The following is a 25,408-nucleotide window of genomic DNA, read 5'->3' as shown; positions in this document are numbered from 1 at the left end:
AACGGGCGAGAGGTGAGCTGCACTCTGGACAGGTCGCCAGTCCGCCGCGGTGTTCTGTGATTTTTTATTTTTATTTTTTTGCTGTTGCTGGCAGTTAGCCTTTAGGCTGAATGTCAAACTTTTGGTCTCTTATCATCGCCTTCTTTGACTTTCTTTCAGCTATGGATTCTTTTTGCCACTCTTCTATAAAGTCCAAGTTTGTTAAGGTCATGAAGAACAGCTGCAAACAGATTCTCCCACCTGCTTCTCTCATTCATACTATCCTCTTCTGAACTGTCAATGTAATTGGGTGGCCATTTTTTTAATTTACATAAATACAACGGTTAACTCTGTCTGTTAAGCTCGGTGCTATCAAAGGGCTGAATTGCTACTGCATAAAATCCCAGCCCGATTTGTCGTTGCAACGTGACAAATCAATAGACTTTTCAATGAACACGGCCGGATTTAGAAGGATAAGAGATCCTGGGCTGCAGCCACTTTTAGAGCCCTATTCTCATGCAAATTGCGAAATATTGTTGGGTAGGTTTACACATTTGCAGGTATGACTTGATGGAGGGTTGGTTTAAAACGTGACAGATGGCTCCCCCCACTTTGTCCCCAAAGAGATGATCATTTTCAAACATTTGAGCAGATAAATGAATAAAAGTCAAATAGTATTTCAATAAAATATACATGAGCCCATGATTTTCATATTAGCAGACACAGTATACACAAAAACCTTTTTTTTTTTTTTTGCCTCCCCTCATCCCTCCCCCCGCCCTGGGCTACTGCCCTTAAGCCCCTTTCCAGACTCTGACCCAGGCGATGAATACCCAACACAAGCACTCAGTGCGTCAGGAAGGGAGCCGGTGACGGTTCAGAGCAGCTGGGACACAACAGCAGCTCACGTTTCAACAAAAAATAACAAATAAATAAATTAAAAAAAAAGACGTGGCTGGTCCGGGAGATGACGCAAAACACAGCTCCTATTTTGAGGACAAAAGGAAATCTCTATGCAGAATTTATTTGGACACATGAATATTCAGCAGCTGCTGGGAGCAGCTGAGCTCTCGGTTTTACATTTTTGCAGGCGAGGAGCGAGGGCAGGAGGAAACCTCACACTGTCTGCGCGCCGTGTGCTTTGGGACGCTCTCCAAGGTAAAGAGCCTGGGATCCCTGCATGCGTGTAGGCGCTCATGTTGAGGTTACAACAGGAGAAGCAGACGGACGTGTTTATGTCACACAGGCAGAGTGCGGCTCCTGCAAACATGAAGACTGAAGACAAGTGAGGAAAAAGGAAAAAATAAAATAAAACAAAAGGCCGGGAGTCTCAGCTGGGAACGTTTTGGCCTCTGAAGAACAAAAGCAGCTCACCAAAGACTAAAAAGATCAGACAGAAAGCTCGAAGCTTTGAAACATAAGGGACCGACTGTGTTGAATATTCTGCAGCGTAAAATTGAGCTTATCTGAATCTCTAAGACGAAGGAGAGGAGACATGCCAGGCCCGGGAGGAGCAGAGTGAGTAAACAGCTGCATTATTTTAAACATATAGAAACAAAACAAACAAACAAAATCAGATTAAAGGCCTTAGCCATTTATAAAAGAGCTCAAATGTTCCATCACAAGCTCCAAACCTTTGATGAATTTAGATATTTTTAGGTCTATCAAGGTGAAAAAAAAAGTTGCTTTGCGGAGAGCCAGAGAGTTTCTAAATACGGCTCAGAGTCACATGAAGAAATTAGATCTTTGAGTGTGGAGCATGTGGGGCTGCGTGTGAACGAGTCAAAGTGTCTCCTGTCTGGAAGGCCGAAGGGAGAGGATTTCTCCACCGCCATCCTGAAGGAGAAACACAGACCCAACAGGCTGATTGTGGACGAAGCGCTCAACGAGGACAGCAGCATCGTCAGCCTGTCGCAGGTGAGTTTCTACGTGAACAACAGATCCGCGAAGGTAATGATTTTGCTCTCAGACCTGTGCGTCTCCATGTTAGAATAAGACGGAGGAGCTGCAGCTCTTCCGCGGGGACACCGTGGTGCTGAGAGGACGGAAGCGACGGCAAACCGTGTGCATCGTCCTGACGGATGACACCTGCGGGCCCGAGAGGATTCGGATGAACAGGGTGACGCGCAACAACCTGCGAGTTCGCCTCGGTGATGTCATCAGGTGTAGATCTGTGTGGAGGGCACACACACGCATACACCCACACACACACACACACTTTGAATTTGACCTTTTTACCAACAAGATTTTCCATTTTGTGGGAAACTTTAAATTAAACAAACTCTCATTCTCTCAATTTGTGAGCCAGTCTAGCTCAATATTTTTTTTACGACATTGCTCAATGTTGCCTGGTAAGATGCGTAAATAAAATCAAATAAAACTTTAAAAAATGGGTATGCGACGGATAGGGGCGCTATGCTAGACGGGCGCCAAAACAGTGGCGTAAAAATTAAATCTAGTCACATTTTCCTGTATTTGGCAGCTGTGTGTGCGTGTAAACGGTGTGATCTATAACAGAGACACACCTAATGAGCCCTTTTGCACCTCAGAGAGTACAAAGAGATTTTAAAGGTTCTGCCTTTGTGTAAACAAATGAAACTTTTATTACTGTCAATAGTTGAAGGTTGAATGCCGAAAAGAACTTTAGTCCTGAGATCATTAGAGTGGCTAGTGACCAACTGTTGATATTTTTGGTTCTGAAAAAATATCCCTGACTTACAAAAAGAGAGTTTAGGGGGGAAGGAAATCGGTTTATTATTTGGCTAACATGCCATAGCATGACATGGGTCATTATTATTATTATTATTATTATTATTATTATTATTATTTAGATTATTACACAGGTGAGAACAAAGTAGTCAAATTGGTGTTTTTGGAGTCCATCTCTGTTGTCCTTTCCCACAACAATTAATTTATGGAAATTAATATACAGTGGATTCCAGGTATTCATGAAGGTCAGGGGCCACAATTGTCAGCATAGGGATGAAATCCACTAAACCTTGAGAAACCCTCTAAAACATCTACAATGGTCTAATTTAATAGCACAAATACCAAATCTAAATTCATCTGCAATAAGACAAAAAGAGGAAACTGTGTTGCTAGTACCACAGAAGCTAACGCCAACGACTGGATGAACAGTTCAGTGTCAGAGTAATAGCATGTGAAGTAGCATTGCCTCTTATGTATTTCATCTTCCCCAGCCGCATTTTTTGGGGGGAGCCGGGGGAATTTTAAATATGCTCTACAAAAAAAAAAAAAAAGAAAAAATCAGCAAATATGCAAATTTTCTGTGAATGATTTGGAGTTACAGACGAGTGAATCAAATTAAATTCTAACTCAAATTCCAAAATACTTTGTTGATCCCAAATGGAAATTTCCAGGAGTCCGCTGTGGCTTAACATCATGACAGATGTAGATGAAAAAGGTTACCACACGTGACAAAAGTTCATGTTTCTGACATGCCAGCATCCACGCCTGCCCTGACATCAAGTATGGGAAAAAGATCCACCTCCTCCCCATTGACGACACCATCGAGGGCCTGACGGGGAACCTCTTTGAAGTTTTCCTCAAGCCGTACTTTCTGGAGGCGTACCGGCCGGTGCACAAAGGTACGAAGACAGGATTGTACCAAAACAAAAGCTGGCTCCTTGAGTCACAGGAACTTCATCTTATGAGCGTTTCTGACAGCACTGTGATGTCTTCAGGCGACATTTTCTTGGTGCGGGGAAGCATGAGAGCTGTTGAGTTCAAGGTGGTGGAGACGGACCCGAGCCCTCACTGCATCGTTGCCCCAGACACCGTCATCTACTGCGAAGGAGAGCCGATAAAAAGAGAGGTCTGTTTGAAGGCGTTGCATTCAGGGGGCACGTGATGGGGGATGACAGGAAAGGAAAACGTTCTACCTCTAGTCAGGAGGCAGAACAGGTTTTCTTTGAGTTGCTGTGGAGAAAATGTAGGAACCCTCCAGAAGTGGATGCGAGTTAAACAAACACCTGAAACCAGTCGTTCTTTTTCTATTTACATACGGTCCCTTCACTCTGACACCCGTAAATAAAGTCCAGGGCAGCCATTGCTTTCAATGTGAGCAAAACTGAACTTTCTGACCTGCGAAATGCTGTAGTCATTTATGACATAAACTCCTAATGAAATACATACATTTTTATGCATGTGGCGTGACAAAAATCTGGGAAAAGAACCAGTTGTTTCCAAGCATTGTGTGTAATATTTAAATGTTTATAAACTGGTTTCAAGTCGAGAAAAACACAACTGGCTGCACCTTAAATCCTTGGATCTGAGCTGTTCAACAGCACAGCCTAAACAGAAAGGTTCCTCCCCTGAAACAATGTCAAAGCCTGTTATGTTTTAAGAAAACGTCTCCGCCCGGTCGTCGGAGCGTCCTGGGTTTCCCTGCTTTCTGTGGCAGGATGAAGAGGAGAATCTGAACGATGTCGGGTATGACGACATCGGAGGCTGTCGGAAACAACTGGCTCAGATCAAAGAGATGGTGGAGCTTCCTCTCCGGCACCCCGGGCTCTTCAAGGCGATCGGAGTCAAGGTGTGGCGCTCTTAAACTTGTCATTCCGATCCAAGCATAAAGCCGCTGTCTTCACATCATGTGGGTCACTTCTTCTTGTCTGTCGTCTCTCTCAGCCCCCCAGAGGTATCCTGCTTTATGGCCCTGCAGGTACAGGGAAGACCCTCGTGGCCCGAGCAGTCGCCAATGAAACCGGCGCCTTCTTCTTTCTGATCAACGGTGAGTCGTTTTCCTTCATTTAATCGCATGACACTGCAAGGGGCTGGAAAAACGTCACCTTACAAGTAGAGCGGTGACACGATATGGACTTAAAGTTTTATCAAGAAAATTTGTGATGGTATTGTAACAACAACAAAAATGACAATATGAACTATTTATTACTTTTTCTTTAGATAACTGTTGGTGTGACTGCATAACATAGCAACCGTAGCTCCACAGCCGCAAATACTGCTCTGGAAAAACGTACCCATTGGTGCTACGCTTCATTATGACAACACCAGTCACATAAAGAAATTTATTGATACTTTCATTGAACAAAATGGAAAAGAAATAGTAAAATTAGCAATCCCAACAATACGGACAGTTTGGGTGGGTTTTAAAGACTATTAATTGGAGTTTATCATAACAACGATAAATTCAAATTATCATGACATGAAATTTATCACAATAAGTGATAAACGATACGATAAATGCCCATCCGTTCTAAGAAGTTTTCTTTTCTATTTTTTCTTTCTCACTTACTTACCTGCTTGCTTCCTGCTTATTCTATCACAAGGTCCTGAGATCATGAGTAAGTTGGCAGGGGAGTCTGAAAGCAACCTAAGAAAGGCGTTTGAGGAGGCAGAGAGCAACGCTCCGGCCATCATCTTCATCGATGAGCTGGACGCCATCGCTCCCAAGAGAGAGAAGGTGAGCACGTCCAGGTATTCCATCAGAAACCGACACGTCTTTGCCGTCCTCTGGCCTGTGTTGTGTGACGGTGCGTACGCAGACTCACGGCGAGGTGGAGAGGCGCATCGTGTCGCAGCTGCTGACCCTGATGGACGGGCTCAAGCAAAGGGCTCACGTGGTCGTGATGGCGGCGACGAACCGGCCGAACAGCATCGACTCTGCTCTGAGGCGCTTCGGTCAGGACGGAAACGCACACACACGACACATGTGTCGCAGAAACACACACTGATGCATTCACGGAAACCCCGATGCTCTCCAGGCAGGTTTGATCGAGAGATCGACATCGGGATCCCAGATTCCACCGGCAGGCTGGAGATCCTGCAGATTCACACCAAGAATATGAAGCTGGCAGACGATGTCGACCTGGAAAAGGTGAGCTGCTACTGCAAAAAGGAAAAAAAAATCACAATAATTTCAGTAAAAATCTAACATTTCATGCTAAAATCAAAAGTGCGTTAGCTAATAAGTTACGGAGTCTTGGTTTTTAAACCATTTTGTCGCATCACAGCTAAAAACGTCAGTGTTATTTATGATTTTACGACACAGATCAACAAAAAAACAGAACATAATTGAGTAGTAGAATAAAATTATTCTTGATTAAAAATAAAAAATTTAAAATGTTTTTATGTCTCCTCCATTGTGTTTCTATGTGCAAGCAGCATTGACTCCTTCAGGCAGATTTCATAAGTATGTTGTAACAACATGTTTATACCTCAGTTTGTTCCACAATTTTATCCATCCATCCATTTTCTGAACACCCTTGTCCCTCAGTGGGGTTGGGAGGGGTGCTGGTGCCTATCTCCAGCTCCACAATTTTATCCTCAAATAAAATAAAATAAGCTCCTTCCCAGCAAATAGCACTGAGACTACATGCAAATGAGGCATTAATTAATAATCTTGAGGCCTAACATTTTAAAATTTATTTTTAAATGTTACTCTTGCAAGTTCAAAAAGCTGCTAACGGGATGATAATGACAAAGGCAGTTGGGAAAACTCTGCACTTAAAGTCAGTGAAACTTGCTGAGATGTTTATGGATGTGAATAAGAAACAGTCCTGCTCTCTCCACATCGGTTGTTAGCCGGTAGGTCCTTCTGCCGTCACTCTGACTGTCTACGTGTCCTAATTTGATGTCAGATCGCCATGGAAACACACGGACACGTGGGCGCTGACCTCGCCGCCCTGTGCTCAGAAGCTGCTCTGCAAGCGATCCGCAAGAAGATGACGCTCATCGACCTGGAGGACGAAACTATCGACACTGACCTGCTCAACTCTCTGGCCGTCACCATGGACGACTTCCAGGTTGATACACACACACATAATCAGGCTGTGTGTTAACATGCAAAGCTAACACCACGAATCCCGCCAAAATGTTTGTTTTTTTACATAATTGTTAAAACTGTCACTATGTCATGACAGCATAATGTGAGAGAGATAATCTATGAGCTTCTCTGCCTTACCAGTGCTAACTACAGAAATACACCGCTCAGTCAGAAACAATCAGAGGTAGGAGGCGAGTCTTAGCGCTGTCAATCATCCTCACGTATGAGATGCTCGCACCCTCACCTATGCTGTCTGGTACCCTGAAGCACAACCTGCTGGTAGCATGGCCACCGATGACGAACAGTAAATTGTTTCTCGGTCGTTAGCTCATTGAGCAGCGTGTACAGGAGTGTGATTGGCAGTGCCAAGACCCTCCTCCTGGCACTGACTGGTTGGAGGAGCGCAATCTTTTCACAGATTATCTGTCTCATATCATGCTGTCAGGACATAGAGACAGCTTAAATAAATATGTAAGAAGTGGAGTATCCTGACAAATATAAAGCATATTTATATTTTTATAAGAATTACATAATGTAGCTTCACACAATATTTCTTCAGCCCTCCTGAAAGGTTTTTTTTTTAGTTCAGATGCCATTTTAAGCTATTTTTTTAGTTTAAAAATAGCTTAATTTTTAAATTAAGCTATTTTCGAAAGCTTAAAAAAGCTTAATTTAGCTTAAGCTTAAAAAAGTTTATTTTTTAAAGCTTTCATATGTAGGCATTTTCATATAATTGCCTACATGTTCAGCAACTCAAATGACCAATGAAAAAATTTAAATATTGGATGTTTAGACATTTGTAATCATTTCTCTAAGTGAATCCATGAAAAACACCAAGATAAGTTATACTCAGTTCTGTGGTCGGGTATAAAATCTGGTATAAAATGGGGGAAAAGCTTTGATAGACCTTAGTAAAAATATGAAATAATAATATGGACTAATTTAGATGATCACAGGAAAGTGTGACTCCTTGTAAGCAAAATATGAAGAATGTAAAGACAATGCTGTGTGTATGAATACTTCTGAACTGAATCGTTTTTAGTGGGCCCTGAGTCAAAGCAACCCATCAGCTCTGAGGGAGACCGTAGCAGAGGTCCCTCAGGTCAACTGGGAGGACATCGGTGGTCTGGACGAGGTCAAACGAGAACTCCAAGAGCTCGTTCAGGTGGAGGAAACGCTCACAGCACACTCTGCACTGCAGCCACAGTCCAAGCTCCCTTAGACGACCCACACGTGTTCTTACTGATTCCTCCAGTATCCAGTGGAGTATCCTGACAAGTTCCTGAAGTTTGGGATGACGCCGTCCCGTGGGGTGCTGTTCTACGGCCCGCCGGGCTGCGGAAAAACGCTCCTGGCGAAGGCCATCGCCAACGAGTGCCAGGCGAACTTTGTGTCCATCAAAGGGCCTGAGATGCTCACCATGTGGTTTGGAGAGTCGGAGGCCAATGTCAGAGATGTGTTTGACAAGGTGGGGAGGTCTCTGACGGTGAACACCGACTCTTGGAGCTTCTGTCGTCTAACCTTTTTGGTAATTTTTCCTCCGCGCCTCAGGCCAGGCAGGCGGCCCCCTGCATCTTGTTTTTTGACGAGTTGGACTCCATCGCCAAGTCCCGGGGAGGCGGGGCGGGGGACGCCGGCGGAGCCGCGGACAGAGTCATCAACCAGATCCTCACCGAGATGGACGGCATGTCGGACAAGAAGAACGTCTTCATTATCGGCGCCACAAACAGGTGCTGCCTCTCTGCACGTCTGCTGTGAACAATGGGTGAACAGACGTAAAGTCCGTGCTGAGCTCCCTTCCTCCCATCAAACCAGGCCTGACATCATAGACCCGGCCATCCTGCGGCCGGGCCGTTTGGACCAGCTCATCTACATCCCGCTTCCAGACAAACCGTCTCGCACAGCCATTCTGAAAGCCAACCTGCGCAAATCACCGGTTGCACGGGTAAGACCTGCAGAGACACAGTTCTCAGTGGATCCGTCTGGCATGTAGCTGTACGTAACGGACCAGGAGAGGTAAATTATGAATTAAAATGTTGAATGATTTCTGTTGATGGACACAACAAGGCCAGTTTTAACTCCCTCCCTCATCATATTAAATCTTAAATTAGACCTCGACCATAGGAAAAATCTCTTCATCCAGCGTATTTTAGGGACTTTAGTTTGCAAAACCAACATAAAATAATGCATAATTGGACAGTGTTCTTAAAAATTATCTACAAATAATGATTTGAAATGTGTGAAAGGCAGCTGTGAGACATTTGCAGCAAGACACATAAAGGCAAACATGTGGGGGAGGATAAGCTGATCAGATTAGAACAAAATGTAATCTTTTGGTTTACGGGCTAAACACCGTGTTGGGTTGAAGACCAACATTGCAAAACACAAATAACAAATACATGGAAATAATGGCTGGAGCGCCAGAAGACCACAGATTCTCTTTGAAGTATTGACTCATGGTGTCTGAATACTAATGTTGGTCTATCATGTCTTAATCTTAAAATACAGTAAAAATTGTGGCTACAATCAAGTTCATTTCTGCAACAAGGCAGCTCAAAGAGCTTTACACCAGAAAAATCAAACACTGTGACCAATTATGACACAAGAAATAAACGTTCTATCTTGTCAAATGGCATCAAAATCATCAAGCAGAATGAAGTATACTGATCAATGTTCCTGTTATCATTAATCAAAGGCAACTCAAAACAGGTGAGGTTTTTAGCCCCGATTTAAAAGAGCTCAGTTTTTTGGCTGTTTGCTCCAGATTGGTGGTGTAAAGAAACCAGAATGGCTCAAATGTGAAAACGTTCAAGGGGTGTGGCTGTAATGTCCTGACCTTTAATGTCATGATGAAAAACATTAACATTCACCTGCTGATTGCTACAGAGTAAAGTAGCATTTTGATGACTGTTTCTTTTGTCTGCTGGCTCGTTTTGGGTGGGATTCTTTACCTGCAGGACGTGAATCTGGAGTTCCTCTCTGGGATCACTGAGGGTTTCTCCGGAGCCGACCTGACGGAGATCTGCCAGCGCGCCTGTAAGCTGGCCATCCGGGAGGCCATCGAAGCCGAGATCAAGGCTGAGCGTCAGAGGCAGAGCAGACCAGGAATCCCCATGGTCAGTCGTCACTGCTGCTCTTCCTCTGCGTTTCACTGAATTTTACTCACATCTCAAACCAGTTTTGGGCTTTGTGTTCGGTGCTGTTTGTCCCGGGACCTTCAGGGTTTCTGATCTAGCCTCTTTGTAGCTAATCCCGTGTCCATCTTTTCACAGGACGAGGACTTCGACCCGGTCCCAGAGATCAGAAAGGACCACTTTGAAGAGGCCATGCGCTTCGCTCGTCGCTCCGTCAGCGACAACGACATCCGCAAATACGAGATGTTTGCTCAGACTCTGCAGCAGAGCCGAGGCTTCGGGAACTTCAGGTGCGCCACACGGGTTGCAGGAGAGCAGCTACAGGTCACCTGACTCTGTTTTCATTTTCGTCCAGAGTTCTTACGTTAGATGTTTCCTCCAGGTTTCCGTCTGCTACGGGAACCCGGTCTGGAGGTCAGGGGTCAGGGCCAGGTTCTGGATCGGAGAGGCCGAGTCTGTACAGAGAGGAAGGGGATGATGACCTCTACCAGTGATGATGATGATGATGATAATGATGATGATGGTTCGATACTAGAAGAGAAGCAAGAGGTCAAATGAAAAGTGTTTGTCTAAATCTCTCTTACACTGATAGAAACTATAACATTTTTACAATAAAATGTAAAAGTATAAGGATGCAGTGACTGTTTAGAGTAATGGTAGTAAATAAATGTTGATTTGTTTTATTTGCATTACGTTACTTATTAACTGTTCAGGAAGTTATGAAGAGAAGATAAACTGGCCTCTTGTTCTGTCATCCAGTCTATTGCATTAATATTCATTTTTCATGTCATGTCGAGACTTTTTGGAAAAAAATACTATGTATGTATGAAAATACTAATTTCTCTGCTTTAATACATTAGTTATATATTTAGACATATTCATTATCATTTAAAATATGTTTGAGTGACCTTAATGATTTAAAACCAAAGGTTTGATTTTATGGGGCCAGAGATTATTATAAAAATATTTTAAATAAGTGAAACAGAAAACGAGTCACAAATAGACCAATCATACCTTGTAAAGCACTCTGAACAACCTCTTTACCTTGTTTTATGCCACTATTTGTTTTAAATGCTGCTGTTTTTGAATTGGTTATTTCATTTAATCATTTCTCAAAAACAAAAGACTTTCTTTCACTGCTGCCTCAAATAAAAACTCAGAGCATGATTAATCCACTTGTGTGTGTGACAGTCTTCTCATTGACATTTTCAAGCCAAAGAGAGTGAAAGATAAGCATAAAACATAAATAAATAAAATGAAGCTCTTTCTTTTGGTTTTCAGAGCAGACTGGCCATTTCAAAACCTGCTTTTCCGACACAAAACGAGCCTTTTGGAGCCATGCGTCTCCAAAGCAGAAAGGTGCTGTCAACTGTTGTGAGAGCATAGATGTTGGTCTAGAAATATAACTACTGTGAAGGTCAAAAAACAAATATTAGGTTATCAGTATTAGGTTAAACGGCATGTATCATTTTGCACAACTTATCCAATAGTGTGTGAATGTGCTTTAGTTTATTTATTTTTTTATTAAAAAAAGATCTTTGCTTATAAATATAAAGATAGAACAAGCAATATAACACAGGATCTGTAACAAGGTATGCCAGTGGGATAGGCTATATAATAAATATATTTAGTATATTTTTTATACAAAATTTGATTAATAGTCTGTGTAACAGTTTAAAGAAAACATCTTCCATTTTATTATTTAACATGCTTCTGATGAAATGTCCATATCTGTATTCATAGTGAATCATAACGTTTTCCCAATAAAAAAACAGTCGAATGTGCATAAACGATATCTTGTACGTGTCTACAGTGTTCTGTTGTTTCACCTTCCCTCCTGTAGGTGGCGGTAATTTTTATTTTTTTTGTGACGTTAAGTTCTGAAGCAAAGCGGAAGTGGATGCAGGGGGCTTGTGGAGGTGACCGAATGGCCGATTGCAGACTATTTCTGTAAACATTTAATTTTTTATGAGTAACAGCAGTGTGTGATATATTAATTTTAGCCTCCAGTGTGCCTGAATCACCGTTGCCATGGGCGCTCACCTGGCCAGGCAGTATATCACCGAAAGGGACACCGAGCCGGACCCTACCAAGAAGTTCGAGTTTGACCCGAAGATCGGCTTCGAAGAGAGGAAGGAGAGAGGTCGGTGTGCAGCGACGGGACCGGGTTTTATCTGAGCTGCAGCTATTAAGCAGGTGTTTTCAGGCTAAAGCGGATTTCATATCAGTTAGCTTGGGGTTTAGCTCTTGCTAATGTAGCCTTGGAGACACGAACAAAGCTGTCCTGTTGACTAGCTAATGTTAGCATGTTGAATGCCACAAAACGGTTTACCTTCTACAGGGAAAGATTTACAGTATATTGTAATGAACCAGAATGCATCTGGTTGGGAATCTAGGGTACAAAGCATAGCGATAATGTTTTAGTGAATATAACAGCGTTGAGTGGAGTAATGCACAACTGAGGGTAAAATTCAAACTTAGAAAGTGCGAATTGAACTTAAACGATTACAAAATGATTCCTCTTAAATTACAGTTGCAACTTATGCTCAAATAAAGGCGAAGCAATCAAAGAGAGAACCAATTAGCTATTAAGATGCAAAACAGATCAATAAAAATATGCATGGATGTTTTTATTCATGAAAAGCATGTATCCAGCTTTTCCGATTGGGTTGATTGATCAGTACACCCCTAAATAAAAACATGTGCCGACATATTGTTTACCTTTTTCCTCTGTGGATCAAAACTACATAAAAACACTTTCAACTACATTTTTTGTTCCTTTGAAAACATGCATATAGTTGTAAAATGAAATGTGCCCTAAATAAATAACTACAGGCTTCCGACTAAGTTGTGTAATGAATCCTGGGATGTGTTTATTGTAGTTTAACTTCAATTTCAGGTTCTTTATGTTGTGATCAAATGTCGTTCTGTTTCCCCCTTTTTTCGGATTTAAAAAGTGTTTTTAGGAGTCTGTGCACAGTAAGTCTTTAGCAGGTTTTAAAACTAATTCAAACTGAACATGAACAAAAACAGTGTTGCAGAAACCTTGAAATGCAGACCAGTTTCTCATAATACTACAAATTCTTCTTGTTTGTTTTTCTTTTACAAAATATACTAAAACAACCTGCTGAATCTCAACTAAAAACAAGTTGCTCTTTCTCAGAGATGATTGCAACCCAGGAACAGATGAACCTGGCGCAGCTGCCTTTGGGGCAGAGAGATTACTGCGCCCACCATCTGATAAAGCTCATGAAGTGCAAGAGGGACAACTGGCCCAACTTCCTGGCTTGCAAGCACGAGAGGCACGACTGGGACTACTGCGAACACCAGGAGTAAGTGTCCGCTGGTCACATTTTCCCAAGTTGCTTATTAAGGGAAAGCTGCGATGCTGCTGGTTCACACACTTCACATGCTAGAGTTTTAAATTTTAAAAGATCTACCTCTTCAATATGGTGTGCAGTTAATACATGTACTTCCTGACTGCAGTTACGTTATGCGTATGAAGGAGTACGAGAGGGAGAGGAGGCTCCAGTTGAGGAAGAAGAGGATTGAGGCCAAGGCAGAGGCAGAAGCTGCATGATGAGAAAATCCTCAGACTCTGCTTCCTTGTATATACACCTGCTGTTGTTCACATTAAACAATATTGATCAAGCTCTATATAACCCAACGCCTTTTGTTTTTACTGTGTGTGAATATCCAGCATCACTTTCTACAAGGAAAAATGCCACCGCCTGCCATCTTTCCAGCATTATTCAGTTATTAACCCAAAAACAAAATTTAAGACAAACAAAAGCTTGATTTGTATTGTTTTTTTTTAATAAATTACCTCAGACAACAAAACTCAATTCTGTCAGTTTCAGATTTTAAGATTCTTAAGCAATTCAAGGTGAGAGTTCAAAGATGCTTTCAATGCCAGCTGCTCCAGGCTAAAAAAACACCAGAAAACTGCAGCTTGAGGCAATAAAAATGAAACTCTTGCATATTTTACAGCAGTTTTTAGAAGTACGCAGCTCTGGGAAAAGAAATTCAAAAGTAAACCAGTCAGAACAGAACAGTTTGTCTGCAATACAAAAAAAATATAACAAACTAGTTGTTTACATTTTACTCAACATGAGAATTTAAAGCAGGAAGGGAAGCAAGGGATCAAGCTTTGAATCTATCAGTCTAAATCCAGTGTGAGGTTTAGAGAAAGGACGACGTCCTCGTAGTTGGTGATGGATCTACAGGACGAAGGGCAGGATGGGCGAGCGGAGCGGAGGGTAGTCGCGGAACTCCTTCAGGTAGCTGCGGTGCTTCCCTTTGGCCCAGACGGTCATCTGGATGAAACCCACCAGGGTGAAGAAGGCCACCGGCAGACACTGGGTCATCAGGGTGAAGCCGAGCCAGGAGCCCAGCTGCAAGAGGAACAGACGCCGTCACGGATAACACATACACACACACACACACACACACACATTCTCCATGTTGAGATTAGGCCCTGAAAATCTACATTAGACTTGGATCAATTAAAGCTTTTCCTCACTTTCATATTTTTCTTTAGCAGCTTTTAGATTTTTTTCTTTTTTAAAGGCTGAACCTCAATTGTAATTTCGCAACATCTCTGGATGTGTTTATGTTCCAAATATAGAAATTCAATGAAATATGGCAGGGGCTGCTGTTTGTCGTTTTCCAGGCATGTTGTGCCTATAAATTCACAACTTTGTACTGTTCTGTTCAAGTCCAATACATAAAATGTTATATTTAAATTAACCAATCTTTATTTAATCAAGATAGGAAATATGGTTAAGAAGGAGAATATTTTTTTTGGAGAAGCACAGGATTTGGATCATATTTCGCTTGTGAACCAGGTCATGTTGAAAAATCTTGTGTCTAGTTTATAATCCAGAAGTCGACTTCTAACTCCTCGAGGTCATTTACATTTAAATATTAAAAGTAAATATGTTTCTGCCATTTATAGATTTATTTATTGGGGTAAAAAGTTTGGAAACTGACAAACTTGCGCCTAGGATGAGTCTGACCACTAGATGGCAGTGAATTGCTTGCAGGACTGACTATTCTAGCAAAATTAGTGTTTTAACTAAGCTTCCTTATTGTATATCAATTGGCCAAAGAAGTGATGAATTCAGGATTTTTTGATTCCTGAATAAGTGAGTTTATCTTCAAGATTTGGAAAAAGTTTAACTGCAGACATTTCATTACTGTGTAACATTGTTACGTTGCTGACTGATTGTTAGGATTCTGATCACTAAACTGCTATTATTGTTCAGAAGGTGAATGAACAGAACCTTAAGTCTGTTATCCTTCTAAATATTGCATCCAAGCTGTTATTTTAAACTGCAATATCATAATGACAACTGAGATTCAATACAAATATAATTCTACGTTTTGTTCTGACTACACAGACTTAGAGCATGAAAAAAGTCGAGACCATGTTACCTCATAGGTGTAATTGGGACAGGAGACGAGGAGGAAGATCCAGGTGAAGGGGTTCTTGGTTGGATAGGGAATCTTCCTGGTCTTTGATCCTGGATTCACACGAAAAACAGAGGAAATTTGAAACCTGAAATCTCCTTACCAATCCAATTCTCTTAGTAAAATTAGATTAACTGAAGATTTTGCAAGCTTAGTTTTTAAATATGTTTTGTCCAGAGATAAATCCAGCTCAAGATTTTGAGGACTTCCATCAAAAAGTTCACTGATATGTTTTTGAATCGGAGGACAGTGCGAAGTGATGGATGTGCTCACCTGGTGGGCGGAGGTTCCGGAGAGCGATGTGGATGGAGAAGTTACCGATCTGACAGAACTGTGAACGAGAGCATTTAAGGCGTTACATAGAGTTTGTTTAGATGTCAAAGAAAATTAGGTAAGATGAAATTACAGGAAGTGTTGGTGTATTTGACCCTGTACTTTCAAGTCAATCTTGATAATAAACTTTAAAATACAATTCATGCCAACTCTGAGTGAAAGTCCACTGCTGACCAGAACTGTATCGTCTGGCATCAGAAGAGCTGCGATGAGGAAACTGATTCTTACCAGGAATATGATGAGCGCCAGTCTGATCTGCTGTTCTCCGTATACTGAAAAAGAAGATTTAACATAAGAAAAACAAAAACAGACCATTCATGGGTAGCTAAACCAAATGCCACAATGTTAATGGACACTCACTGGGTGGTGTGTACAATGGATGGTTGATGTAATAAGCCATCCATGCTGCAAAGCCCCAGTAGTAGGTGCAATTCTGAAAGCAACAAAGACACTCATTTTTTTTTCTTGTGTCGGAGAAGTTAACGTGTGACGAGATCAGACAGAGTTTCAGTGAGTCCCACCTTGAAGATGTTCCGCAACGGCATCGTTCCGTGAGAGAAGCGGTGGACAAACAGGGTCTCCAGGAGTCTCTTAACGTAGTGGAAGGAGTGACACATACAGGCGAGACTGAAAGAAGGAGACGTGAGCGGATGACACCCGTCACTCAAACCAGGACCCATTAAGAGCTGTCCGTACTTGAGCTGACTTGTACTATAACCGTGAGGCGCTGATGTTCTTCACTGCATGTAAAGAGATCAAACCCACTAAATCTCATTATGATTCACTGTGTTGTTGAATGTTAGGCTGTGCTTGTTTCCAGGCAACCTTTCTTCAGCATCTGCCTGCCTCCTCTTGTATGACAACTTGGCATCTGGCCGTTTGGACTCTCTCCAGGTTAGGGATGAAACCATTATTGTTAACTAATTTGGTAAACTGACTTGTTAACTGAGGTACAGAGACTCGCAAAAAAAGCCATCAGCTCAAAAAAACTGTATTAAGATAAAAACCGCATTTGTCTGCGTCTGTAAATGTGTTTTATCCAAAACTCCTCAACTCCTTATCTTCACCTGACTCCAGTTCACAAAAGGGAACTCTCTGTTCCTGCTCTCTTGTTGCATTTTAGGCAACAAGATCAGTATTTTAGTATTTAAAAAGGAACTGAATTATTTGCTTATCTTGTGTCTTTTAATGTATTTATAATATTGTATAAAAAGGGTTAAGTGGTGAAATGAAAGATCTGTAGAATTTGCTGTTTATTTTTATCCAATTAATCATCAGAACGATCAAGAGAATAATTAAGAAAATAATTGTTAGTTATAACCCTACTCCAAATATTTACAAAACCCTTTCAAATGATTGATTGTTCATTTATTCTACATATGTTTTGAAAGGTTGAGTGAGAAAAAAGGACTCTTCCTAATCCCATGAGTCATGGGGAAAACATACTGGACACTCACTGTACAACCCAGTGTTTACTGGTGGTGAAGTCATATTTGGGCGCGTAGATGAAGGGAACCCGGAAGTAGAAGAGCAGATAGATGACCAGAGGGCCGGTGTATTCTGTCAGAAACACCTGAAGACATGAGGAATAACAGATTAGACGCCACGAAATCTTGGCTTTGACAAGTGAAGCTGGAATACATGCATTGTGGGAGCTTTGAAAAAAAGAAAAGAAAAAAAAACATGGAGGATGTTCATGAGAACATCCTTGAAGCAGATCCACATCAAAGTCACAAGGACTTTTCTTTAAGTCCCAAACGCCTTTCCTTCACAGCGGGGACTCTGAATTCAGTCGCTCGCTCGTGTGTTTGAACGTGTCGGAGCTCTTGGAGCCGATTTGTGTTTTGAACTCACTGTGACCCAGCTGATCTGAGCTCCCAGGTCTCTGAAGTAGAAGGTTGCCGTGGTTCCCACAGGGAGATGCTGCAGGACGTCCTCGTCTTTCAGGGACTTCCCCTCTGAAACGATTGCATTACTGAACACGTAAGATTCACGCAGCGGAATGAGTGAAAAGCTCCCACCAGCCCTGCTTCAATTAGATCAAATTAACAGTGACGTACTGGGGTCGAGACGAATGGACTGTCTGGCTGGGTACCACTGAGGATCTGAAACGGGAGACGCAATTAGCTTACAGTCATTGTAAAGGCAGAATACAAAGAGCTGGATGTCAAAGGAGCAGGGAAACGACACGTACGGCTCTTGTGGAACATGGACTTGATCTCTCCGATGGTGGCATTTGGCTCGACCTGCAAATAACATGACAGTAAATAAACACAGGGACACCCACTCCCACACAAAGGGGACGTTCATAATCCCCTTTCCATTTATGATGGAGGTTAGAGGTAAATTTAGCTCCGACTGCGCTTAAACACCTCCTGGATGTGGGCTAACAAACAGCTGGTGTTAAAGAGTTTCAAAAAGTCTGGATGCACAAAAACACCCGTCCTTTATTCCATGAAATCATGAGGAGCACACACAGACAACAGTCCTGTTTGCCTTTGCTGTGGATCAATATTCTTAGGTATATATTTTACCCTGCATATCTCTTGATGCAATGATATTCCTAGACAAAAACCATTACCCAGTTCCTGAACAGCAGACATGCTACACATCTATGTGAAAGTGGTAGACCCCTCATGTTTCACCCATCTTGTTTTAATTCCCTCAAACTTCTGTGTGTGACCTCTCCGGGACCTCCAAGTATTTTCAGCACAATGACATCGCTGCTGTTGGATTTCAGAAACCACCTCTAGGGTTCCACTGCTGGTCTGGAGCCGATGCCCAACTTAGATCCTGCTGTGTTTTGACTGGCAAAGCTGGGCAGGGCTCTAATGGAGGTCCAGAGATATGGGACTTTCTTCACAGATAAGTTCTGATTGTACTGATTGGAAGATACATTCTCGTGGTTCTTTGAAAAGGGCTTTCTATTAGGGGTGTCTTGATCTGATATTGATACTGGAAATAGTCAGATATCAGCCAATAAATGAGTATCGGGTTTGTGTCGGCCTGCATCGAAATTCTGCGCACTCTGCTCCAGTACTTAGTCGGTCCCAGCAGCACACAGACCCTGTTGGTTCATAATAAATGGGTCACTTGTTCTCATACCGGCCGTTGTTGACTATTGCTCTCTGAGTAATATCACTTGATCAAGCCTTTTCTAAAAAAGTATCCATGATTCGCACCAATATTGTATTGTGTCAATATTGGTAGCGACCAATACTCAAAGCTGCAATATATGTATCGTATCAGAAGTGAAAATGTTAAAAAATTACTCATTGTGTCTTCATTCTAGAGGCTTTGTGTATTGAAGGATTGCCCTTCATGGACACTGATCCAGACACGTTCCTGAGTTTTATTTCTAACTCAGCCGGTCACTTTAGCTCTAATCTAGGAAGTGTGTAGAACCCAAAAGCCCCTCTGTCTACATCCGAATCTGCATCTGTCGCATCTTTGAATCCGCCTCCCTCGAGGTGATAAGACTGCGACTCTTATCACCATAGAAACTCTGCTAACTCGACAACCAGGTCTAATCTGTCCAGGATTGCGCCTCATACTATGTAGCCTTTAATAGACAGAGTTTATTTTGGCTGATGGTACCAAGAGTGTGGTTAGTGAAACTCTATCCATGCACCATCAACGCACCAAATCTCTCCGAGCACAAGCACCGACAAAATTAATCCATCTAACACATTAACAACAAACTACAGGCCAAGCACGGATACTTGTAAATAAATCTGTAAAACAAGCTGGTCATCTACAATTAAAATGAATAAGGCACATGTAAATGTGATATCTTTTCATCCGTCCGAGGAAATCTCACAAATGCCTGTGGAGATTCACAGCAATGAAACTTGGAAGATTTTGTAACTTTTACGTGACTCTAAAGACTTAAATGTCATAAGTAAAAAGAGTCAAAGACTCTTACAATCTTTGAACCCCAACTTTCTTGTGGTTCAGAAGTTTAAACACATTTCTTTTGTGTCTGGTAGGATTGTCTCTAAACTGGATGATTTGGTTGAAATGTTTTAAGTTTGCTTCCACAAGAGTCTCACAGTGATCTGCTGGAACTTTGGCCCATTTCTTCTGACAGGACAGATGCAACCGTGTCGATTTTCAATGTTGCTTTGTGATGGCCATTTTGAAACCTTGACTTTTTACTTATAAAGACGCTATAATATATATATATATATATATATATATATATATATATTTGTGGTTTCTGAAAACCATCGCTGATTATGGGGTTTATTAAATCCCTTTTAATGCATAGTTCTGTGTTTTAGTTAGGCACCATTTAAAAAGAACTACAGGTCAAGTACAACATTCATTTGAAGTTGTAAAGCCACCAACAGCTTATACACCATTATTGCCTGGTAAATAAAGCCATTATTTTGCTTTGCATGATGGGAGTAAATATCGCCTTGCATAAAGATTAAAATCATTTGAACTTTTTCCACATCGTCATGTTACTACCACAGACTTCAATATTTTCCATAAAGATTTCATGCAAAGGAACTAAATAATCTAAAATGTGTGACTTTCATATCGTTGGCAGCCTCATTAAGTCAGTACTTTACAGAACGACCACTGTCCATTCTTTGTAAAACAGCTCAATCTCACTGAGATTGGAGGGAACTGCGAACATCTATTCCTAAATCTTGCCACAGATTGTAAATTAACTTTCATTGGACTATTTTAACACATGAATTTGCTGTGATAAAAACTATTAGTAGCTATGCTGGATGTGGTGTCTTGTTGGAAGGTGAACATCCACCCCAGTCTAAAGTCCCTGATAAGATTTTTTTCTAGGCCTGTCCTGCTTTTAGAACAAGTTCTTGTTCCTACTTAAACAAAGCATCCCCGCTATATATAACTTTGGGGATGGGATGTTCCAGGTGTACATCTTGTTTATTGCATGTGGGGGAAGAAAGTTTAGTTTAACTCTGATCTGGCCAGAGCATCTTATGTTTATGTCTTCCAAGATGGTTTCTGGCCAACTGCGAATGGGAATTCTTGGGGTTTTACTTTCAACATTGGCATATTTCTTGTATAAAGGTCAATTCCGTGACAGACAAGGCCTAAATCATCAAATGATTCTCTACAAATGTGTTGTGTCCCTTTGGCCGTCATCAAGATTACTAAACGCAGCATGCAGCAGCGTCCCATGAATGAAAGGCACTCCAGAGGGTGTCCCCTTTACACTGGCTGGGATACATGCCCACAGAACGAGAGAGAGAGACAGAGAGAGAGATAGACCACTGCTTCATGTTCCAGAAAACACCCATCTCCCACACACAGACCTTTTACTGTCATGAATGGCCACATGCTGCACAGAGACAGTTATACAATAGAGGTTTTTAAAAGGTTGTAGGCATCACAGCATGACCAGCTGTGTCATCTCAACATGAAATCAAACGAACAAAACCTTGAACTTGAAGAGCTTCTTACCTTGTCCAGGAAGCAGAGCTTGTCCTTGGTCTTGGCGTCCAGTATCTCCACCTCAAAGAAAACAACGGCCTTTTTAGCTTTTTTTGCAGGTTTGCGTTTTGCTGGGGCTTGACTCGTCGGCACGGCAGCCCCCGCCGCGTTATTCGCCTTTTTCCCGCTAGCCTCTAACGCCAAGGCATCCATGTCTCCTTTGCTCCACCTGCTCTCAGTTTATCCCCCCGTTGCTCCCCACAGATCGGCACCGACCTCTCCAGATCCACGCCGAGAGACGGACAAGAGTGCAGCGGCGCTCAGCTGTGGAAATAAATCTGTCACTTCCCCCCTTGACCCCCACCCTCTTCCTCCTCATCCAGCCCCACCCTCTTCATTCAGCTCTCTCTGTCCACCTCTCGCTTTATTTAACAGCCGCCCGACCGCTTACGACGCAGACGCCGTCCACAGGAGCGGAGACAGTTGCATACAAAGGCATGCCAAGCATCCTAAATGCCAAATTGTTTACTGAACGCATGTTGGACAAAAGAAACCTCTAATTCATGCAACTCCCATCCTGACATGCAGGGAATGTGCTTGGAAATGCAACTCTTCCCTAAAAACGGACGGCTACGACCTTTGACATCTCAACTTGTTGGGTAGAGGGAGGAAAGAAGGGAGGTATTACGACAAACAGCACTTCCCTTTACCAGCCTGACCCTGTCTTCTTCTCCACAGCTAAATATAAACATCTCATAGTGACTCTGCCCATCAAGCCTTCTCCCAACTGACCCCACACGGATCTGGGCAGTGAAGTCATGGGTTTTATCAGAGGCCAACCGAGACACTCCCTTGGTTTAAGTGCCGTCAAATTCTAATAGGCTTTTTAGTGAGTTGGACTTTAAAACTCAAGTAAATTTCTCGAAGCTGTCACTGACATGAAAGTTTAACTATTCCCAGCATTGTGAAGTGATAAGACTCCCAATTCTCTGGAAAATGTGGGAAAAGATACCATCCACTTTCTCTCAGGGTAAATGGTTGGGGTAACTTTAAGAACATAAAATGCTACACTAAATCAAAATGTAAAAAAAAAATCATCAAAGCATGTCTCAATAAATAATGAATTAAAATTAACTCAATTAACTCAGGTGGCTATTGTTAACTACAAACGTGCAGACATGACCTGGTGGGCCGGTCTGTCAGTCAAACCTCTCTCAAGGGAAGCAGAAGAAGACAGTGGCTGATTTTTAGACCTTTGCTGAGGTAGATACAATCAGCGGATAAAGTTGGCTTCACAATGTAAGTATCGGCTGATCACCGATCTCCCAAAATTAAGGAAATCGACACAGATAAATCGGCTGGCCGATAACTTGGTGCACCGCTACATTCGGCCCTGATTTTCTTAAATTTGAAAGACTGGCACTCAGTCCATACCGATCTTGACAGACCCCCCAACCAGGTCCTGTCTGCAGATGCGTAGTTAAAGATAGTCATCCCACTGTTGCCAATTTAGCAACTTTGTCATTCATATGCAACAACTATTTAGACAATTTTTTTTTAATTGGCATCAACTAAATTGGAATCTCCAAGTCCTTTTAAAGATCAGTGACCGGCCACAAAGTTGTAATCAGTGCACCCGTAGTTACAACCAATTAACAGACCAGATCAACAAACTGTGCTGAACCTCATTTGTTGAATTATTTTCATACGTCATTTTTATTAAATGAGAATCCATAGCTTTTCAAATCAGGATTTCTTTTATTTTTTTTATTGCCTACAAGAAATAAAGAGCCACACATAAAGCAAGCAGGACACACGACACCACAGCTGTGACTTTGGGGTAACAACCCCGTTCCTGTCTTTGGGCCAACTCTGCTGTACCTCCCCCCTCAGCTCCCTCGTCTCGACCAAATAAAACCTGTCACACTGACAGTCGGAGCTGCTAATGAACTCTGCGGGCACGAGGACGAAGCACGGAGAATTCAGTTTTAATTGCTACAGCGGATGTCGACGGTTCAGCAACTGGATTTATAGCTTTGATCAGAGGTAAAACCTGGCGTTCATTTTAAAACTGATGTTGCAGTGAAGTGTAGAGATAATGTGCTTCATACAAGTTAGACAGACTGTATCCTGTGGGTCAGGGGAGTCACTGCAACACATTTCTCTTTGCCATCTCTAAAAATGACAAAACATGATGTTGTGAGAAATAAATCAGCCATATTGATATTAACTGACTGAAATTAAGGATTCTTCACTAAAGTAGTCTGAAAACTAACAAGTAGTAATTTAACAAATAATTTAGTGTAATTACACTTGCATTGTCATCTAGCTTTAATAATGTCAAAGCAAATAGTAAATGATGTCAGAGTTAATATCTATTTTAAGGTGTTCCTTAAAAAATACTTGATAATGTACAGCATTAGCATTATTATTAGCATCTATGATAATGTTGCACTTATCAATTAGATTTCGAAATCCACCTATTTTCCGACGATTGGTAGGTGAAATACTGAAAAATCTAATCTTTTTCGTGTTCACTAAATGCCTCCATCCCGAAAGCTCAAACTTTATTAGCTCCATAATGCATCAACAATTAGCATAACTAATGCAAATTGTTTTGTGGTTCTGGCAAAATCATGTCTTTAGCCAATCAGCTCTGTCATTACAATTCTCATTACAATTCCCCCTCTTAAACCACTGCATACTAGAAGATTATATATATATATAGGTTTTTTTCAGGAATTGTGCAGATAGCTATAAAAATCATTATTCAGCCCCACACTTACCCCTCTTTTTCTTATTTCTGAGTTAAACCTATTTTTAAAAAAATACTTTTTAAAGTATTTTTTTCTCAGGCCTTATCCCTCTGTTTCATATTTGCAGATCAGGCACAGAATTTAAACATATGTATTTTTGAAAACATTTTTTTAGAAAGTGGAAAAGTAAAGTAAGGATAAATAAAAAACAGTAACCTCAGCTCAGCTTGACCCCTTAAAAGTTAAACTGTTTCAAAGACAAAACAGTCAGACTGTTTAGAGGAGTCACAGATGAACTGTTTCAAATAATGAACTTTATATTAATTTACAAGGTTGCATTCAGCAATCAGAGCTGCTGTGATCAAGCATTAAAGTAGCCCATCTAACAAGTGCGATGGAGTGGTAATGAGTATCTATCACTTCTCCTTCAGAGGTTATAATGTTGTTCCTGATTGATGTATGTGCAAATAAATCTAACCAACATTAATCTTGTTGTATTTGTCGTCTTATAATGTCCTGTGCAAATTAATTTCACTGTTATCCCTTTATTTAGATGCAATGTACTGCTTTCATATAGGAATAAACTGTGCACACCACAGCTACAACTGAAAACTGTTTTTTTTTACAGGTGCCAAACATCCAGATTTGTCGCCTGAAAGAAAAGGGAGCAGACCAACCAGTAGTTGTGTCAGTTTCTGCCAAACTACTTCAGATCCTGTCTGATGGGTTTTGGGTGTTGATGCACCTGTGGCCTGGTGTTATTCTTCTAGTCCTGAAAGCTTCTTTGAATCTTATGACAAAGATTTGTTTTAGCCTTTTAGTAATATATTAGCAAAATTTACATTTTGAACCAGCTACATGTATATTTTCCATGAAATGTATTGCTAATCTCCCTCTATGAGCACCTTTTTAATTAAAATGATTGGAAAAAGTTTGGAATATAGATTACATGTAAATTTCGCAGATAATGTAGATTTATGGAAAAGGGCTGAGGTTGACTTTTCACCTCCATTCTTGGGTAAGACTGAGCAAGATAAGGAGCGCCATGAACCATCCCAGCCAGAGATGGCGATCTGTTAAACCCTTTCCTGCACAAAGAATGTCTCCTTTAAGCTCAAATGCTCCATTAAATTCAGGGATTCCAATTTGAAAAACACTCTGTTAATGGTGCACAAGGTTTTAAGACTATGTACGCTGTATATCTAAAAGAAACAGGCCACAAATCGTTTCAGACCCATCATAGACGGTGTTAACTGGGCTAAGCTTCACCGCTTATGGTAACCAGTAATATCGGTACCTAATTACTGAGGTTTCCAAACACAGAGTTAACGCGAAGGCCAAGAACTAGCCAGGTTTGTTAAATTTAGTCTCAAACAAGTGTGGTTTAACAATGAATGGATACCACTTACCTCGTAGTGCTTCATCTTGGCAGTGACTCTTCCTTAATATCTCGAATGAGTGACAGGTCAATGTCCAATCAGCGTATAAACATGCGGTGGCTAAGGACGTCA

At 41.5% G+C, this 25,408-nt stretch overlaps 3 protein-coding genes across 5 annotated transcripts; 2 read left to right on the top strand and 1 right to left on the bottom strand.

Moving 5' to 3' along the window:
• The first annotated feature begins 1,121 nt into the window (after positions 1 to 1,121).
• LOC103154164 (transitional endoplasmic reticulum ATPase) lies at positions 1,122 to 10,723 on the top strand. 2 transcript variants are annotated; one of them, XM_007575360.2, is made up of 18 exons: positions 1,128 to 1,497; positions 1,785 to 1,896; positions 1,970 to 2,142; positions 3,445 to 3,587; positions 3,684 to 3,814; positions 4,403 to 4,534; positions 4,630 to 4,732; positions 5,289 to 5,422; positions 5,505 to 5,640; positions 5,724 to 5,836; positions 6,600 to 6,764; positions 7,827 to 7,949; positions 8,040 to 8,252; positions 8,336 to 8,514; positions 8,600 to 8,729; positions 9,742 to 9,900; positions 10,057 to 10,208; positions 10,301 to 10,723. In XM_007575360.2, the coding sequence occupies exons 1-18, from the start codon at positions 1,475 to 1,477 to the stop codon at positions 10,410 to 10,412; spliced, it is 2,433 nt and encodes an 810-aa protein (XP_007575422.1). In that variant the 5' UTR covers positions 1,128 to 1,474; the 3' UTR covers positions 10,413 to 10,723. The 2 variants fall into 2 exon arrangements, with proteins under 2 accessions (XP_016517979.1, XP_007575422.1); XM_016662493.1 differs by having other exon boundaries at positions 1,122 to 1,497; positions 5,289 to 5,640; positions 5,728 to 5,836.
• Positions 10,724 to 11,730: 1,007 nt separating this feature from the next.
• ndufb7 (NADH:ubiquinone oxidoreductase subunit B7) lies at positions 11,731 to 13,580 on the top strand. The gene is made up of 4 exons (XM_007575358.2): positions 11,731 to 11,837; positions 11,922 to 12,061; positions 13,082 to 13,250; positions 13,405 to 13,580. Exons 2-4 carry the CDS (start codon positions 11,950 to 11,952, stop codon positions 13,496 to 13,498), a joined length of 375 nt encoding a protein of 124 aa, XP_007575420.1. The 5' UTR covers positions 11,731 to 11,837; positions 11,922 to 11,949; the 3' UTR covers positions 13,499 to 13,580.
• A 132-nt stretch (positions 13,581 to 13,712) lies between these two features.
• On the bottom strand, positions 13,713 to 25,408 carry tecrb (trans-2,3-enoyl-CoA reductase b). Of its 2 annotated transcripts, XM_007575356.2 has the most exons (12): positions 25,307 to 25,408; positions 21,172 to 21,222; positions 17,918 to 17,969; positions 17,784 to 17,828; positions 17,578 to 17,681; positions 17,181 to 17,296; positions 16,245 to 16,350; positions 16,084 to 16,156; positions 15,952 to 15,995; positions 15,664 to 15,721; positions 15,355 to 15,443; positions 13,713 to 14,312 (listed from the first exon to the last, which is right to left on the bottom strand). In XM_007575356.2, the coding sequence occupies exons 1-12, from the start codon at positions 25,319 to 25,321 to the stop codon at positions 14,139 to 14,141; spliced, it is 927 nt and encodes a 308-aa protein (XP_007575418.1). In that variant the 5' UTR covers positions 25,322 to 25,408; the 3' UTR covers positions 13,713 to 14,138. The 2 variants fall into 2 exon arrangements, with proteins under 2 accessions (XP_007575418.1, XP_007575417.1); XM_007575355.2 differs by lacking the exon at positions 25,307 to 25,408 and having other exon boundaries at positions 21,172 to 21,481.

The sequence above is a fragment of the Poecilia formosa genome, unplaced genomic scaffold (genome assembly GCF_000485575.1).
Source record: "Poecilia formosa unplaced genomic scaffold, Poecilia_formosa-5.1.2 Scaffold375, whole genome shotgun sequence".
Taxonomy (NCBI): Eukaryota; Metazoa; Chordata; class Actinopteri; order Cyprinodontiformes; family Poeciliidae; genus Poecilia; species Poecilia formosa.
The sequence above is the reverse complement of the archived record's forward strand: the minus strand, read 5'-3'. Positions and strand labels throughout refer to the sequence as shown.

Excerpts from the sequence above, each read along its gene's own strand:
- tecrb (XM_007575355.2), bottom strand. The coding sequence starts at position 21,354 with ATGGATGCCTTGGCGTTAGAGGCTAGCGGGAAAAAGGCGAATAACGCG. Across the intron at positions 17,682-17,783 it reads GTCCATTCGTCTCGACCCCA|AGGGGAAGTCCCTGAAAGAC; the intron begins GTACGTCACTGT and ends CAATCGTTTCAG. Across the intron at positions 15,444-15,663 it reads CCGGAACCTCCGCCCACCAG|GATCAAAGACCAGGAAGATT; the intron begins GTGAGCACATCC and ends GTGTGAATCCAG.
- ndufb7 (XM_007575358.2), top strand. The coding sequence starts at position 11,950 with ATGGGCGCTCACCTGGCCAGGCAGTATATCACCGAAAGGGACACCGAG. Across the intron at positions 12,062-13,081 it reads CGAAGAGAGGAAGGAGAGAG|AGATGATTGCAACCCAGGAA; the intron begins GTCGGTGTGCAG and ends GCTCTTTCTCAG. Across the intron at positions 13,251-13,404 it reads GACTACTGCGAACACCAGGA|TTACGTTATGCGTATGAAGG; the intron begins GTAAGTGTCCGC and ends TCCTGACTGCAG.
- LOC103154164 (XM_016662493.1), top strand. The coding sequence starts at position 1,475 with ATGCCAGGCCCGGGAGGAGCAGA. Across the intron at positions 1,498-1,784 it reads CCAGGCCCGGGAGGAGCAGA|GCCGAAGGGAGAGGATTTCT; the intron begins GTGAGTAAACAG and ends CCTGTCTGGAAG. Across the intron at positions 2,143-3,444 it reads CGCCTCGGTGATGTCATCAG|CATCCACGCCTGCCCTGACA; the intron begins GTGTAGATCTGT and ends CTGACATGCCAG.